General features: G+C 40.0%; 2 protein-coding genes across 5 annotated transcripts in view; one reads left to right on the top strand and one right to left on the bottom strand.

The window, feature by feature from the left end:
* Positions 1–15,918, top strand: part of p3h1 (prolyl 3-hydroxylase 1) — a 67,436-nt gene that overhangs the window by 50,899 nt on the left and 619 nt on the right. For both annotated transcript variants that reach the window (XM_057846047.1, XM_057846046.1), the window contains exons 12-13: positions 15,567–15,684; positions 15,766–15,841. In XM_057846047.1, coding sequence (XP_057702030.1) covers positions 15,567–15,684; positions 15,766–15,841 — 194 coding nt within the window. The remainder of the gene's footprint in view (positions 1–15,566; positions 15,685–15,765; positions 15,842–15,918) is intronic.
* Positions 9,859–11,475, bottom strand: LOC130921777 (uncharacterized). 3 transcript variants are annotated; one of them, XM_057846050.1, is made up of 2 exons: positions 11,311–11,475; positions 9,859–11,161 (listed from the first exon to the last, which is right to left on the bottom strand). In XM_057846050.1, the coding sequence occupies exon 2, from the start codon at positions 10,906–10,908 to the stop codon at positions 10,021–10,023; it is 888 nt and encodes a 295-aa protein (XP_057702033.1). In that variant the 5' UTR covers positions 10,909–11,161; positions 11,311–11,475; the 3' UTR covers positions 9,859–10,020. The 3 variants fall into 3 exon arrangements, with proteins under 3 accessions (XP_057702033.1, XP_057702031.1, XP_057702032.1); XM_057846048.1 differs by having other exon boundaries at positions 9,859–11,180; positions 11,253–11,473; XM_057846049.1 differs by having other exon boundaries at positions 11,253–11,316.

The following is a 15,918-nucleotide window of genomic DNA, read 5'->3' as shown; positions in this document are numbered from 1 at the left end:
AATCAACACAACGTAAAAACCATGACAAAAGATCGCATTTAATCACAGAATACAAATAAATAAATAAAAATAAAACAAAAATAAAAATAAAGCAAAAACTACTACTACTAATAATCATTGAAATCAGCAATGGAGATAAGCACAAGAGGAATAGAAGGCAGGTAGATTGAAATATATAGACAGTTATGGATATGCAGTGCTAAACAAAAGCGTTTTTAGCCCTGATTTAAAGGAGCTAACAGTTCGAGCATACTTCAGACGTTCGGGTAACTTGTTCCAGAGGTGAGGAGCATAATAACTAAATGCTGCCTCACCCTGCTTGGTTCTTGTTCTTGGAACATGCAGAAGACCCATTCCAGACGACCTTAGGGGTCTAGATGTCTCATAGGAATCTAACAAGTCAAGCATGTATTTTGGTCCAAGGCCATTAAGTGTTTTGTAGACGAGCAGTAGTATTTTATAGTCTATCCTTTGACTCACTGGAAGCCAGTGTAGCGATTTCAAAACTGGTGTAATGTGGTCCAGCTTCCTTGTATTTGTGAGGACTCTGGCTGCAGCATTCTGTACTAGCTGCAGCTTCCTGACTGATTTTTTATCAAGACCTGTAAATATACCGTTGCAGTAGTCCAATCTGCTGAAAATGAATGCATGCATAAGTTTTTCCATGTCTTGTTGAGTCAGAAGCCCCTTAATTCTGGTTATATTTTTTAGGTGGTAATAAGCGGTTTTAGTGACGGACTTTAGATGGCTATGAAATTTTAGGTCTGAGTCAATAATTACGCCAAGGTTTCTGACTTGATTTGTAGCCGTAAGTGACATTGTGCTAAGTTGGCTGCTTATCTTTGACCTTTCCTTTTTTGGCCCAAAAATGATCACCTCTGTCTTCTCCACATTTAACTGGAGAAAATTCTGGCACATCCATTCATTGATTTGATGAATGCATTTACTCAGGGAGAATAAGGGACTATAATCATCTGGGGACACAGAAATGTACAGTTGTGTGTCATCTGCATAGGCGTGATAGGAGATGTCATACTGTTCCATTATCTGAGCTAACGGAAGCATATAGATGTTAAATAACAGTGGTCCAAGAATTGACCCTTGAGGGACTCCACACGTGAATTTGGTTTGTTCTGACTGATAGTTTCCAATTGACACAAAGAAATCCCTATCATGTAAATAGGATGTGAACCACTGAAGAATAGTGTCAGTAAGCCCTACCCACTTTCCCAATCTGCTGAGTAGTATGTTGTGATCAACCGTGTCAAATGCGGCTGAGATCGAATAGTAGCAGAACAGATGATTTGCCTGCATCGGTATTCCGACGAATATCATTTAGGACTTTGATAAGCACGGTCTCGGTGCTGTGTTGTGGCCGAAATCCAGACTGAAATGAGTTAAAAAGATTGTTTTGCATCATAAAAGTCTGGATCTGTTCAAACACAACCCTTTCGATAATTTTCCCCAGGAATGTCAGATTTGATATTGGCCTGTAATTACTAATGGTTGAGGCATCCAGATTAGGTTTTTTTAGGAGAGGTTTTATTACTGCAGTTTTTAAAGTCTGAGGAAACTCTCCTGTTTGGAGGGAAGTATTTATAATCTGAAGTATGTCTGGGGCTATGCAATGAAAAACAGTTTTGAAAAAGTTTGAAGGAAGGATGTCAAGGCAGCATGTTGTGGGCTTTAATTTCGACACAATTTCTGTTAAAGTGGCATAGTCCAAGAGGCTAAACTGTCTAAGATTGACGTGGGGGACATTTTGGGAGGCGTTTAGTGTAACATTTGTTAATCCGGAGTTGCACACAGTCTGTCTAATGTTTAGTACTTTGTGTGTAAAGAATGCTGTGAAATTATTACAGGACACCTCAGATGCCAATTCCTGAGGTATTGATGCTTGTGGGTTTGTCAGTTTGTCAACAACAGAAAATAGTGTGCGAGTATTGTTGGTGTTTCTACTAATGATCTCTGAAAAATATGATTGTCTAGCATTTTTCAGTTCCTGGTTGTATTTGCGAAGACTCTCTTTGTAGATATCATAAAAAACTAGGAGTTTGTTTTTTCGCCATCTGCGTTCTGCTCGTCTACAAACTTGCTTTTGTTTTATAGCTAGTATGGCATTTCTCCAGAGTGACCTCTTCTTTCTTGACAAAGTTTTTGTCTTAATCGGGGCAATAGTGTCCATTACAGTCATCACACTGGAACTGAAACTATTTACAAGTTCTTCCACTGGAGCTATTGTAGGGGTTAATGATGAGGCATAGGCCTGTGTGAATAACGCACATGTGTTATCACTTATGTAACGCTTCCTAATCACCTCTGTTTCCCTTTTCAGAGGATGGACAGGGGTGGTCATTTTAAACATAATGCAGTAGTCATCAGACAGAGCAACATCATTCACTGTGACCTCAGAGATGTTAAGACCTTTGGATATTATTAAGTCCAGTATGTGCCCTCTGTTATGTGTTGGAACTGTGACATGCTGTGATAAACCAAATGTATCCAAAATATTTAAAAGCTCTCTAGCACATCCTTCTTCATGATTATCAACATGAATGTTAAAGTCACCCACTAAAACAACACAATCAAAGTCCATGCAGACGGAAGACAGTATTTTGGTAAACTCATCAAAAAACATTGTGTTATACTTCGGTGGTCTGTAAATTGTTACCAAGGCAGCTCTGCAAGGGCTTTTTAGCTGAATGACAATATACTCAAAGGAATCAAACTGACCACATGAAATATTCGTGCATTGAAAACTGTCCCTGATCAGACTGGCAACCCCACCTCCTTTCTTATGGGTTCTTGGCGCACTAAAGAAATTGAAGTTTGTGGGGGTTGCCTCAATCAGAACTGTCGAACTCTTATCTTAACAAGTTCAAACAGGTGCAGTTACGTCCGGTAATGAGTGGAGAACAGGAGGGGTTCTTAAAAAAGAACTAAGAGCCGAAATATTTACTAGTTGGTAATGTATCAAATACTTATTTCATGCAGTTAAATACAAATTTATTATTTAAAAATTATACAATGTGATTTTCTGGATTTTTGTATTGGATTCCGTCCCTCACAGTTGAAGAGAACTTATGATACAAATTACAGACCTCTACATGGCTTGCAAGTGGGAAAACCAGCAAAATCGGCAGCGTATCAAATACTTGTTCTCCCCACTGTATGTTAAATATTGAAATTGATCCTGAAAATATAGGTGATTAACTCTGCATTTGGTGGTTTTTGTGGATCTAGCGTAAAATCTGAGAATCTATAGCCATTTTGCTTTGTTATACTTAAATAAAAAATAATCAGGATTTTATTAGGGAACGACTTTGAATTTTCTGATGCCGCTGCTCATGGAGACTCATATATGCCTAAGATGCATTGAATTTGAATTTTTTTTTTAATCCTGTGAATCGGCCCTGCGCCCCGTCAACTTATAGTAAGGCCTATGCTCTGTTCATTGCTGAGAAATCTCTCTCACAGTTCACTGTTGAGATGGGCACGCAACGGCTAAAGCAGGGGTACAGTCCATTCATCAGTTCGTGATGCTATCTTTAATATCATGTTGACCTGCTCCATATTCTGAAACAGATTCAGTGGATTGGCCATTAGGACGACACTGTTTCAATCTCATGTTTTCACAGTTTACATCAGTCAAAACTGAAGTGTCTTTATGGGAGTTACTTTTCTGGTTGTTTTGAGTTTAGTCCCTAGTGCAAACTGATATAGAAAAAAACCCAATAATGATTTGTTCCAATGAGATAAGAACTACAGTACTTATGTCAATGCAAGTCGTCATCTATATTGTAATTTTTTGGATAAAGAATATGTTATAAACCATGAACGAACAAATTCTTAGTACTCACCTTGATTTTTTTGGGTACATCTAGGGTTTGAACTTTGCCATTTCTGTCCACATTGGGTGCCTGCCAGATTTATTCTTAATTCTACTTCCATGGATTTAATGTATGTATGTATGACTTAATAATTCCTGAATACCTGATCCAGCTGTAATCTTGCCTCATTCCATCGTTATCTCAAGATTAAAATACAACGCTTACCATAACCATTTGGTTATATCTACTCCTTGGAACGTGAGGGCTACATACCTTCAGAACTGAAGGGCACCTTTTAACGTGAAGCTCATGTTCCAAAATACTTCATTAGCCTCAGAAGCTAATTAAATATTTCAGAATGTGACGGTTACATACTTACAACAATTATAGTCTTGTTACCTGATCCTCCTCTTAGAAACTTTTCATTTTCCAAAATACTTTTCAAAATACACATCTGAAATTACAACTAGTGACGTCAGTAAACAAACAAATGCTATGGTAGGACGTAAAGATTCGGGTCAAAGACACGCCATAAAGAACTTAAATGTTACACCAATGTCCATATTAAGGTCGTTTTCACAGGCTTCAACCGAATTACATTCAATTACAAGTTGAAATACCTTTTTGTGGATTTTCCTCCCAATTTCCAACTCCTTGCCGACGTAATTAGGCGAAAGCTTACAACAGGAGAACCGATGTGATTTTCAAAATAAAGCATGTAAAGGAAAAATTTGTATTTGACGTACTATTCCAGACAACTGATGGCAAATAGTGCTTAAATAATGAGCTTTATGTATTCACTTTGATTTCATTTTAAATTATACAAATTATATATTCGAATGTATTTTTAAATCTTAGGGGGGGGAAAAAAATCTCATTTGCAAGGGGTGGCGACTTTTATTTTGGTGTGGCGGTGCGCCACAATCTTTTCAATGCAAGGGAAACTGCATGCCATTTTACACAATTATGGAATTTTCATTTGAAAATGACATTTTTAATGGTGTCCTCTTGCATAAATAAATTATTGAAACCTGCAGTAACAACGGTAATTTTTGCTTATTGGCAGACATGGGTAAGTGTCAGCACTGGAGGACAATGACCTTGAGCAAGTAAACAATGTGCCATTTTGTAACCATGGGTAATTCAGGATGAAATTCACAGTACCCCTGCTCAGATGAGGAAATAAACCCCAACAAATTTCAAGAATGCTTTCGGACAGCAGGATGCAATTTGAAGAATGCCATTAAAAAAAAAAAAAAACTAACATTTTATTATCAAATGATGTTTTAAGGTTTCAATTACTATAAATCAAATATTTTTTTCTGCCATCAGTATTGGTTTTATTGGATTGTTAAAAACATTCCCATTTTAGGGGGGTCATCCTGTAGATGCGGTTCAGTCCCCGTTATGACCAAAGGTCCGCATTGCCAACGGTAAGGGGGAACTGTTTCAAGTGAGGGTTGTGGACTCTGCCAAGGCTACCATTTGCCACCGATTCTGCTCTTAATTTTTATGGACAGAATATCTAAGCACAGCTGAGGCATGGAGGGGTTTTGGTTTGGTGACTTATCTGATTTTTGTAGATTATGTGTTTTTTTTTTTTTTTGGCTCCATTAGGTCATGGTCGCTTCAACTATTTGTGTCAGAGTGTAAAGCAGTCACTTCCACAGAGTTGGCTAAATATCTCTTTGTTCCTTGCTCCACAATGCGCATTAAATGGACTTGAGACGCTCCTTGTGTCACCCTAGTTTAAATTGAGTGTCTGTAATCCAGGACACAAATGAATGACAATGGAAACGTTTTGCCGTTGCTATAAACACCCAATAATCATGTCTTTCTTAACACCAAAAACTTATGTCTGTTTTTTGTATTTACAGTGTTCATCTGTCTTTTCAACAATTAAAACATTGATTTTGTCAGTGAAACAGTCTCATTCTCAAACATAACCGATGTTCTCTTTACATCTCTTCATTTCACAGTACAATTCTATATTTGTTTAACTTGTTGCCTTACTTTACAGTACATTGATTTTTATTATTTTATTTTATTTTTATAGTACACATCATGTTGCAGTAACTAACTTATTGTAGTGGCACAGCCCATGTGGTAACTATGGCTAGCTGCACTGCTAACATGCTAGTAAACAGACAGTACCATTGGTGTTAATAGCAACCTATAATAATAATAATAACATTTAACTGGACAATATTAACTACGATTTTTACAGTACACAAAAATAGTGTGATAAACACATGGTAAGTAGTTAAATAGTTCTGAAAACATTGCTGATAACCGTTATGTACAGGAGCCTTCTCATAGCTGCTAAGCACCCAACTTTGTCATAAGAATTTCAAAGCTAAAAAAATCTTTGAGGGGGAATCGTTTATGGTATAATTCCAAAATTTTTGTGGTCATGACCAACCTGTAATGCAGGACAATTCAATTCAATTCAATTTTATTTGTATAGCCCTCAATCACAACAGAAGTCTCAAAGGGCTTTACAGAGGCAATATGATACACAATTAGAAATGAAGCAACAAAGATGAATAGATGCAGTTCAAGTCCTGGGTATCCCCTATCCTTAAGACCCTCCATGCCGGCAAGGAAAAACTCCAAAAACTCCAGAGTCAATTGGGAGAAAAATGAGAAACCTTGGGGAGTACCACAGTCAGGAGAGATCCACTCCCAGGACGGATAGACAGGAACCCCAGAACGGCTAATGGGAATTAGCAAGCGAAATTATAGTCCGTAAAAATACAGTGGAGTGAAGGTGCAAGAAGAAGTCCCTCTAGTCAGATGAGACGGGGGTAGCAGCGAGGACGTCTATCCAGCCAGGGTCCGGACAGTCAGGAGGCTGCAGCTGAAAAATAGCCCCTCCCCAGAGGGGAGGGGGGAAAGGGGACACCGGGTGACTAGTGATGAAGAGACTAGACAACTAGATATTAACATTGGAAAATAGAAATAAAGTAAGACAAGTGGTAGGTAGAGTAAGAAAAGGAGATAGAACTGGCTGTACTGCCCCCAGCATTATAGCTTCTAGTGCAGCTTAGACTAAACTGTGAGTCTACGCCGACTTCAACTAGCCTAACCATAAGCTTTGTCGAATAGGAACGTTTTTAATCTAATCTTAAATGTGCAGGCTGTCTCGGCTTCCTTAATACTAGCTGGAAGCTGATTCCATAAAACAGGGGCTTGGTGGCTAAAGGCTCTAGCTCCGACAGTACTTTTATGAACCCTGGGAACTACCAGTAGACCTGCATTCTGAGATCGGAGTGTTCTGTTGGGGCGGTATGGAACCAGAGCATCGGTGAGATAAGGTGGCCCCAACCCATTAATGGTCTTAAATGTAAGTATTTTAAATTTAATTCTAAACTCGACTGGAAGCCAGTGAAGTGCCTGGAGCACAGGGGTGATGTGCTCTCTTCTATTGGTTCCTGTTAAGTCTTGCTGCTGCGTTTTGGACTAGCTGAAGACCTTTTAGAGAGCTTTTAGGACAAGCTGCAAGTAGGGAGTTACAGTAATCCAATCTCGATGTAACGAACGCATGAATTAATTTTTCTGCATCGCTTTTAGATAAAATATTTCTAATTTTGGCGATGTTGCGCAGGTGAAAGAAAGCCGTTCTACAGGTTTGTTTAATGTGTGCTTTAAACGATAAGTCAGGGTCAAATAAAACTCCTAGGTTTTTAACTGTGGTGCTGGAGGCTACACTTACATTGTCCAGAGTGACTATCTGGGCAGCTAAAGAGTCTCTAACACTTTTCGGGCCTATTATAAGGACTTCTGTCTTTTCAGGGTTAAGCAGAAGATAGTTAGTGCTCATCCAGGTATTTATATCTCGGACGCAGGCGCTTAGTTTTTCTACTTGCCTGACCTGCTCAGGTTTAATTGATAAATACAGTTGTGTGTCGTCAGCGTAACAATGAAAGTTAATGCTATGTTTTCTGATGATATTACCTAGAGGAAGCATATACAGCGTAAACAAGATGGGCCCGAGGACAGATCCTTGTGGCACACCATAACTAACTCTAGAGTACGATGACGATTGTTGGTTTACATTGACAAACTGGTACCTATTAGATAAATATGATTTAAACCAGCAGAGGGCTGCTCCTCTAATGCCTATGTCACATTCTAATCTCTGCAATAAGATATTATGGTCGATTGTGTCAAAGGCTGCGTTCAGGTCCAACAGAACCAGGATCGAGACTAATCCAACGTCAGCGGCAAGTAACAAGTCATTAGTTACTTTAACTAATGCGGTTTCAGTGCTATGATGAGCTCGAAAGCCAGACGGGAACTGTTCAAATAAACTATTGTCTTGTAGGTGCTGACAGAGCTGTTTAATTACCACTCTTTCAAGGACTTTGGAGAGAAATGGTAAGTTAGAAATAGGTCTATAATTGGCCAAAATTTCAGGATCAAGAGTAGGTTTTTTTCAAGAGCGGTTTAATAACTGCATATTTAAAGGACTGCGGCACGTAGCCAGTAACTAATGAGGTATTTATTATATTTAAGATAGTGTCAATAGTTAGAGGCAGGGTCTCTTTAAAAAGTTTGGTTGGGATTGGGTCGAGGAGGCACGTTGATGGTTTGGAGGACATTATAATTGAATCAATTTGGTCTACAGTGGTGAAGTTATTTAATATTTTAGAGGGGTTTATAGGAGATTCCGAATTCTTTGTCTGCACTTTATCAGATCTAATAACTGGAAGTGATTCATTTATTTTATTTCTAATAGTTGCGATTTTATTGTTAAAAAATTTTAGGAAGTCATCACAGCTAAGGGTGGTTGGGATATAAGGTTCTATTGAGCTGTGACTGTCAGCCTTGCTACAGTGCTGAACAGAAACCTAGGATTATTTTTGTTTTCCTCTATTAAGGATGAGTAATATCTGGTTTTAGCCGTACGCAAGGCCTGCTTATATGTCACTAAGCTGTGTTTCCAGGCAGAGAGGGTGTGCTCTGTGTTGGAACGGCGCCAAAGTCTTTCTAATTTACGTGTCGATTGTTTAAGAGAGCGTGTTTCAGCATTATACCAGGGAGAGGCTCGTCTCGGCTTGACAAACTTTAATTTGGAGGGAGCGACGACGTCGAGGGTAGTACGAAGCGTAAACATAACACGATCAACAAACTCGTCATTAGCAGCAAGGCCGGACATTATTCCTTCATAATTAGATGACATGGAGGCAAATATAGGCTGAATTATCTGTTTATACTCTGAAACAGAGCGATCACCTAATGTCCTTTTCATCTGAGTTCTAGTCACTAGTGGCGGATTATCTTGAAGCACAAACTGAAAGGTAATTAGAAAATGATCAGACAGTACGGGGTTGTGGGGATGGACACTAAGATCACTAATCTCCGTACCGTAGGTTAAAATCAAGTCCAGGGTGTGCTTGTGACTATGAGTTGGTTTATGTACATTTTGAATGAAGCCAGTCCCATCTAGGTCATTAAAGGCCTTACTAAGGGAGTCACCTTCATCGTCAACATGTATATTAAAATCCCCTACAATTATAATTTTATCCCAGTTTAGCAAAATACTAGATAAAAAGTCAGAGAAATCTAACAAAAACTGTGAGTAGGGACCAGGGGGACGGTAAACCACTATGAAAAGAACTGGTTTTTGGTTCTTCCAGTTAGCGTCTATAATTGATAGTGCTAGGCTTTCAAAGGAGTTATAAATGTAATTAGATTTACTTTTTGGGCTCATACCTAAACAAGAGTGTGATATTACTGCCACCCCCCCTCCACGGCCCGTGCTTCTAGCTGTGTGAAAATTCATGTGACTTGGGGGTGTGGATTCATTAAGTCTAACAAAGTCATCCTGCTGAAGCCAAGTTTCAGTCAGGGCCAAAATATGAATATTATAATCCCCAATTAAGTCATTAACTAACAGAGATTTGGGCGAGATTGACCTGATGTTTAATAATCCGCATTTTATATATTTATTAAGAGCTATTTTATTTTCATTTTCACTGCTATCAGGGGCTATATGTATTAAATTCTTTGGTCTCGTTCCTATAGTACTCTGTTTTCCCCTGTTCACTATACGAGGCACGGACACAGTCTCTATCTTCTGTCCTGAATTTTGGATTTGTGACAGTTTGGAAAGAGGCGAGTGGTCACTACTAACAGAGTTGTGTTTTACACTACAACACTGCGCCCGGGCCCCCACTCTGAAGTGTCACTTTGGGAGACTTAGTTTGGCGGCCAAATTTCGAGTTAAGAGAGCAGCACCGTCCCAAGTCGGATGAATGCCGTCTCGGCGCATGAGCCCGGACTTGCCCCAAAACGCGTGCCAGTTATCAACAAAGACTATATCGTTTTCTGGGCACCATCGAGACAACCAGCGGTTAAATGATGAGAATCTAGAGTACATCTCATCATTGACCAAATTAGGCAGAGGACCAGAGAAAACTACGGTGTCCGCCATCGACTTAGCAAGTTTACACACCGAGGCTACGTTTAATTTAAGCACCTCAGACTGTCTCCGCCGGGCGTCGTTACCGCCTGCGTGAATCACGATACGGCGGAACCTCTTCCTACTCTGCTTTAAGAGCCTGAGGTTTCCTTCGATGTCACCGACTCTGGCCCCTGGGTAACACCTGACAGACACCGCCGGGTGCTTCACGTCTCTAACTATGGAGCTTCCAATTACGAGAGTGTCTGGTTCAGCCGGTGTGTCGCTGAGGGGGGCAAACCTATTGCTGACGTGAAGCTGCTGGTGCACTAAGGTTGTGCGTTTACCACTATGCTTCCCCCGTACAGTCACAAATCCGTCCTTAATTTCCCCCGGCTGCACGGGGCTCGCTGGGGGGCTAACTGCGCTAGCAATCCTACTACTGCAAGCACGACCTGCGGGCCCTGCCACTACCTGGCTATAGCTAGGACTAGCTTTCGTCTCTAGAGTGCAGAGCCGTGCTTCTAGCTCAGAAACCCTGGTCTCCAACCCTGAGACTAAGCTACACTTCCTACAGCTACTACTGTCCTCGATGAAGGAGCCAGGGTGCTCGCTATACATACAGCACACTGAGCAGAAAAGACGGGAGGAAGAAGGCAGAGGGCTAGCCATAGCTCGGATAAGCTAGGCTAGCAAGATAGAGCTAAAGAGGAGAGTAGAGTAGTTTTAACCCACGACCTGTTAAATCGTGGGATAAAACAAATTAAGGAGCACTAGGAGAGCCGAACCAGCCTAGGATCGATTCTCCGATGTGTCCGTGGGATAAAACAAATTGAGGAGCACTTGGAGATTAGCGACTAGTAGCAGCGCTAACAAACAAACGATACACTCACCGGATGTGACGTCACGTTCCCCTCGGATTGGCCTGTCCAGGTAGAAGAGAGCTTGAGGACACAAATGAATAGAAAATGGAAATGTGTAGCCGTTGCAATAACCATCCAATAATGTCGTCTTACCGGATGTCACCGTTTCATCAGACGAATTTTACACAGAAGGCAACAGGCTAACACTAACCCTTACTGTCCTGACTGGATATTGCAGCCAGCATTCGTGTCACAGTATTATGTCCTTTTTACACAGACACACATGTATATACACTAGGGCTGTCAAAATTATCGCATTAACGGGCGGTAATTAATTTTTTTATTTATCACAATAAAATATTTAACGCATGCGCGGAACGACCAACTCACGCATTGCCGCAAACAGACTACAATGGCGCCGTTTTACATATATACAGAGTTAAGAGGCAGAGACAAGCGAGTGGAGTGGACACAGGCATTTATTGGAGCCGTGCTATTTATTGGTATGAGCTTTACCATCTCTTCCACAACAATTAAATCTATTGTGGCGGGCGAGGTGGGGAAGAATGACAGGAGATAGTCATTTTCTTTTCACCCTGCATTGAGCTCAACGCACAGAAGATATACCATTTGCAGCCACCACTGACAGTCATGGTTGCCCAACTTCCCACCATGCATTTGGGCAGTTAAGAACAGTTAAGTCGCTACAGTATCATTTAGTAAAAGCACAACAAAAATAATATTCCTATTTCTCAAAAAAAATAAAAATAAAAATGTTCACAAAAAGGAAAGTGCTCAATGCAAAGAGAACTGGCATTCCCAATCAAAATAGCTGTGCAAAATAATACTCAGACTTTGGTCACTCTATTCAAACATTTCGTTTAGCTCAACAAATACACTAGATGGCAATATTTAGTCACAATATACAAACTATCATTATTACTATAACTTGTACTCAGATTTATCTCACATCAAGTCTTTCTATTCGTGGATCTCTTTCACAGAAAGAATGTTTATAATGTTAATGCCATCTTGTGGATTTATTGTTATAATAAATACAGTACTTATGTACAATATGTTGAATGTATACATCCGTCTTATCTTTCCATTCCAACAATAATTTACAGAAAAATATGGCATATTTTAGAGATGGTTTGAATTGCGATTAATTATGATTATTTTTAAATTTTTAAGCTGTGATTAACTCGATTAAAAATTTTAATCGTTTGACAGCCTTAATGTATATGTATGGCGGAAAACACTCAGGTGACCGCTGTGAGACCCCCAATTTGGCCAGATTTCAAAATTGTCCAATATGCATGTGTGATACATCATTGGAAAGCTTAAAATCTCAATTTTCTATGGGGAAAAATTTGAACAGGAGGGCATTTATATATAAAAATAATGTTTTCTTTAAACAACAAAACCCTAACGAGGTGGGAGCATGAGAGAGCGTAATTAAAGAGGTCATGATTTTAACGAGATACAGTGGGGAGAACAAGTATTTGATACACTGCCGATTTTGCTGGTTTTCCCACTTGCAAAGCATGTAGAGGTCTGTAATTTGTATCATAAGTTCTCTTCAACTGTGAGGGACGGAATCTAATACAAAAAACCAAAAAAATCACGTTGTATGATTTTTAAATAATAAATTTGCATTTAATTGCATGAAATAAGTATTTGATACATCACAAAAATCAAACTTAATATTTGGTACAGAAATCTTTGTTTGCTATTACAGATACCAAACGTTTCCTGTATTCCTTGACAAGGTTTGCACACACTGCAGCAGGGATTTTGGCCCACTCCTCCATGCAGATCTTCTCCAGAGCCTTCAGGTTTTGGGGCTGCTGCCGGGCAACACGGACTTTCAGTTCCCTCCATAGATTTTCTATCGGGTTCAGATCTGGTGACTGGCTAGGCCACTCCAGGACCTTAAGATGCTTCTTACGGAGCCACTCTTTAGTTGCCTTGGCTGTGTGCTTTGGGTCGTTGTCATGCTGGAAGACCCAGCCACGACCCATCTTCAGGGCTCTCACTGAAGGAAGGAGGTTGTCAGCCAAGATCTGGCGATACATACAAGCCCCATCCATCCTCCCCTCAATACGGTGCAGTCGTCCTGTACCCTTGGCAGAGAAGCAGCCCCCAAAAATGTTTCCTCCTCCATGTTTCACGGTTGGGATGGTGTTCTTGAGGTTGTACTCATCATTCTTTTTCCTCCAAACACGACGAGCCGAGTTTAGACCAAAAAGTTCAATTTTGGTCTCATCCGACCACATGACCTTCTCCCATTGCTCCTCTGGATCATCCAGATGGTCAGTGGCAAACTTTAGACGTGTCTGGACATGCACTGGCTTCAGCAGTGGAACCTTGCGTGCGCTGTAGGATTTTAATCCATGACAGCGTAATGTGTTTCCGATGGTTTTCTTCGAGACTGTGGTTCCAGCTCTCTTCAGGTCATTGACCAGGTCCTGCCGTGTAGTTCTGGGCTGATCCCTCACCTTCCTCATGATCAGTGATGCCCCACGAGGTGAGATCTTGCATGGAGCCCCAGAACGAGGCAGATTGACCGTCAACTTGAACGTCTTCCATTTTCAAATAATCGCTCCAACAGTTGTTACCTTCTCACCAAGCTACTTGCTTATTTTCCTGTAGCCCATCCCAGCCTTGTGCAGGTCTATTATTTTATCCCTGATGGCCTTACACAGCTCTTTGGTCTTGGCCATTGTGGAGAGGTTGGAGTTTGTTTGTTTGAGCATGTGAACAGGTGTCTTTTATACAGGTAACAAGTTCAAACAGGTACAGTTACTTCCGGTAATGATTAGAGAACAGGAGGGGTTCTTAAAAAAGAACTAAGAGCTGAAATATTTACTAGTTGGTAATGTATCAAATTTCATGCAGTTAAATACAAATGTATTATTTAAAAATTATACAATGTGATTTTATGGATTTTTGTATTAGATTCCGTCCCTCACAGTTGAAGAGAACTTATGATACAAATTACAGACCTCTACATGGCTTGCAAGTGGGAAAACCAGCAGTATCAAATACTTGTTCTCCCCACTGTATTATCGCGTACTTACTTCTTTTCAATCTAAAAACTCTATGTAGCATGTATCACGGAGTGTCAAGACACAGCTGTGAATGGCCATAGCCAGATTTTTGGCGGATTTTATGGGTGAAACATGGTAATATAACAAGGGTCGCGATGCAGAAATCGGAGACATCAAGTAGTAGTCGAGATTTTCTTTTTCATATATTTACCCTTCTAAACGATTTTTTAAAATCAATTTTCCTTTGTTTGGATCGATTATTCATCATGTAAAATAAAAAAAATACAATTAAGCGATAGTTATGAGGTAGATATCCGTGACTTATTTACAGACACTATTTTTGTCATAGTGACATAATTTGTTTAGAAGTGAAAAATATGCGAGTGAATAATTTTAAGTCTTTTTTCTTTTTTAAGTAAATATTAGACATCAATTAATGATTCAAAGCTAAAAATGACAGACATTTCGAATAATAAATACAATTAGCTTCTTTTTATGGCTGGGTTGAAACAAAAGCGGTTGCGCGACGTCTGTAAATGGGGGTCTCCAGGGTGAAACAAATTAAAAATAGTTCGGGGCCTTAATGCACCATGAATCTGCTATGGCAGCATATAGACACATTTTTCTATCAAACACAATAATTCTTTTGGCTTAAAATACAGCAGTTTATTTTAAAGAGGGGTGCCAGAGCAGACACAGCTTTTTCGGCCTTGTCTGTGTTTTCCGCCATATAATATAAAGGCAATTGGCAAGACTACCAAACAATTTAGGAAAGCTGGGCCAAGGGCACAACTCCGGCAGCATGCATGAAGGCATCCGGGAATTGACGAAGCTTTGATGAAATGGTTCCGTCTATTAAAGGTAGCTGAGAGGCAGGGAGCCGGATCTGATCGGCCGGTTGGCGGGGCGCCATCCGAGGGGGTGTCAGTCTTGGATTGGGCAAACGCCTGACTAACTCTTGTTTGACATCTTTCCCGCCTTCTTGTTCTTTGCCGTCCTTAACGCGAATTTGCCATCTTCACACAGCTAGCTCGCACTTAGACTTTGGTGTCTTAATCTGCTGGCGTTATTATGTTTTCATGCAATGAAATTAGGCATGTCTAATTATGACTATTGATTCGCATATTAATAAAGGTGCCATTACCCTTTATTGAGAAACTTGAGATACACACATTGTTTTTCGGGAACACCTTAGGAGGAACTGAATGAAGTCGCTGGGGACTGGGAAGACTGATAGCCGCAATGACATGACGTGGTATGATGAATTGGCAGAATAATTATGGATGGATATAAATAATTGACCAAACATGAATTTCCTCACAGTTTGCTTTTTTTGGATTGACTTGTGTGATTAAAATGAGGTTGATTAGGAAAGCAGTAACAAACACATACTAATGTTCTTACTCTTATTCAGAGAAGCAAGAAGCACAAAAAACACTGAACAAGTCTGCACATCATGACAACTGTCTGCTGGTCTCTGAGCTCAATGAGTGTTTAAAGGACCCGCTAGCATACACACATCAAGATTACAGGTAACTCTCACATATTCCTAATGCCCTGCATGGCTCCGCTAATGTTTTCACTTCATCCTAATGTCCCATTTGCCTTTACAGTGCGATACTTTACCTGAATGATGACTTTGAAGGAGGAGATTTCATTTTCACAGAATTAGATGCTAAAGTAGTCACGGTATGAATTGACTTTTGCCTTACACAACATTTTAATTTGTAGATGTACTGCTATTCATTTGCCATGAATGATTTCTC

The sequence above is a fragment of the Corythoichthys intestinalis genome, chromosome 9 (assembly GCF_030265065.1).
Source record: "Corythoichthys intestinalis isolate RoL2023-P3 chromosome 9, ASM3026506v1, whole genome shotgun sequence".
NCBI classification, from domain to species: Eukaryota; Metazoa; Chordata; class Actinopteri; order Syngnathiformes; family Syngnathidae; genus Corythoichthys; species Corythoichthys intestinalis.
The sequence above is the reverse complement of the archived record's forward strand: the minus strand, read 5'-3'. Positions and strand labels throughout refer to the sequence as shown.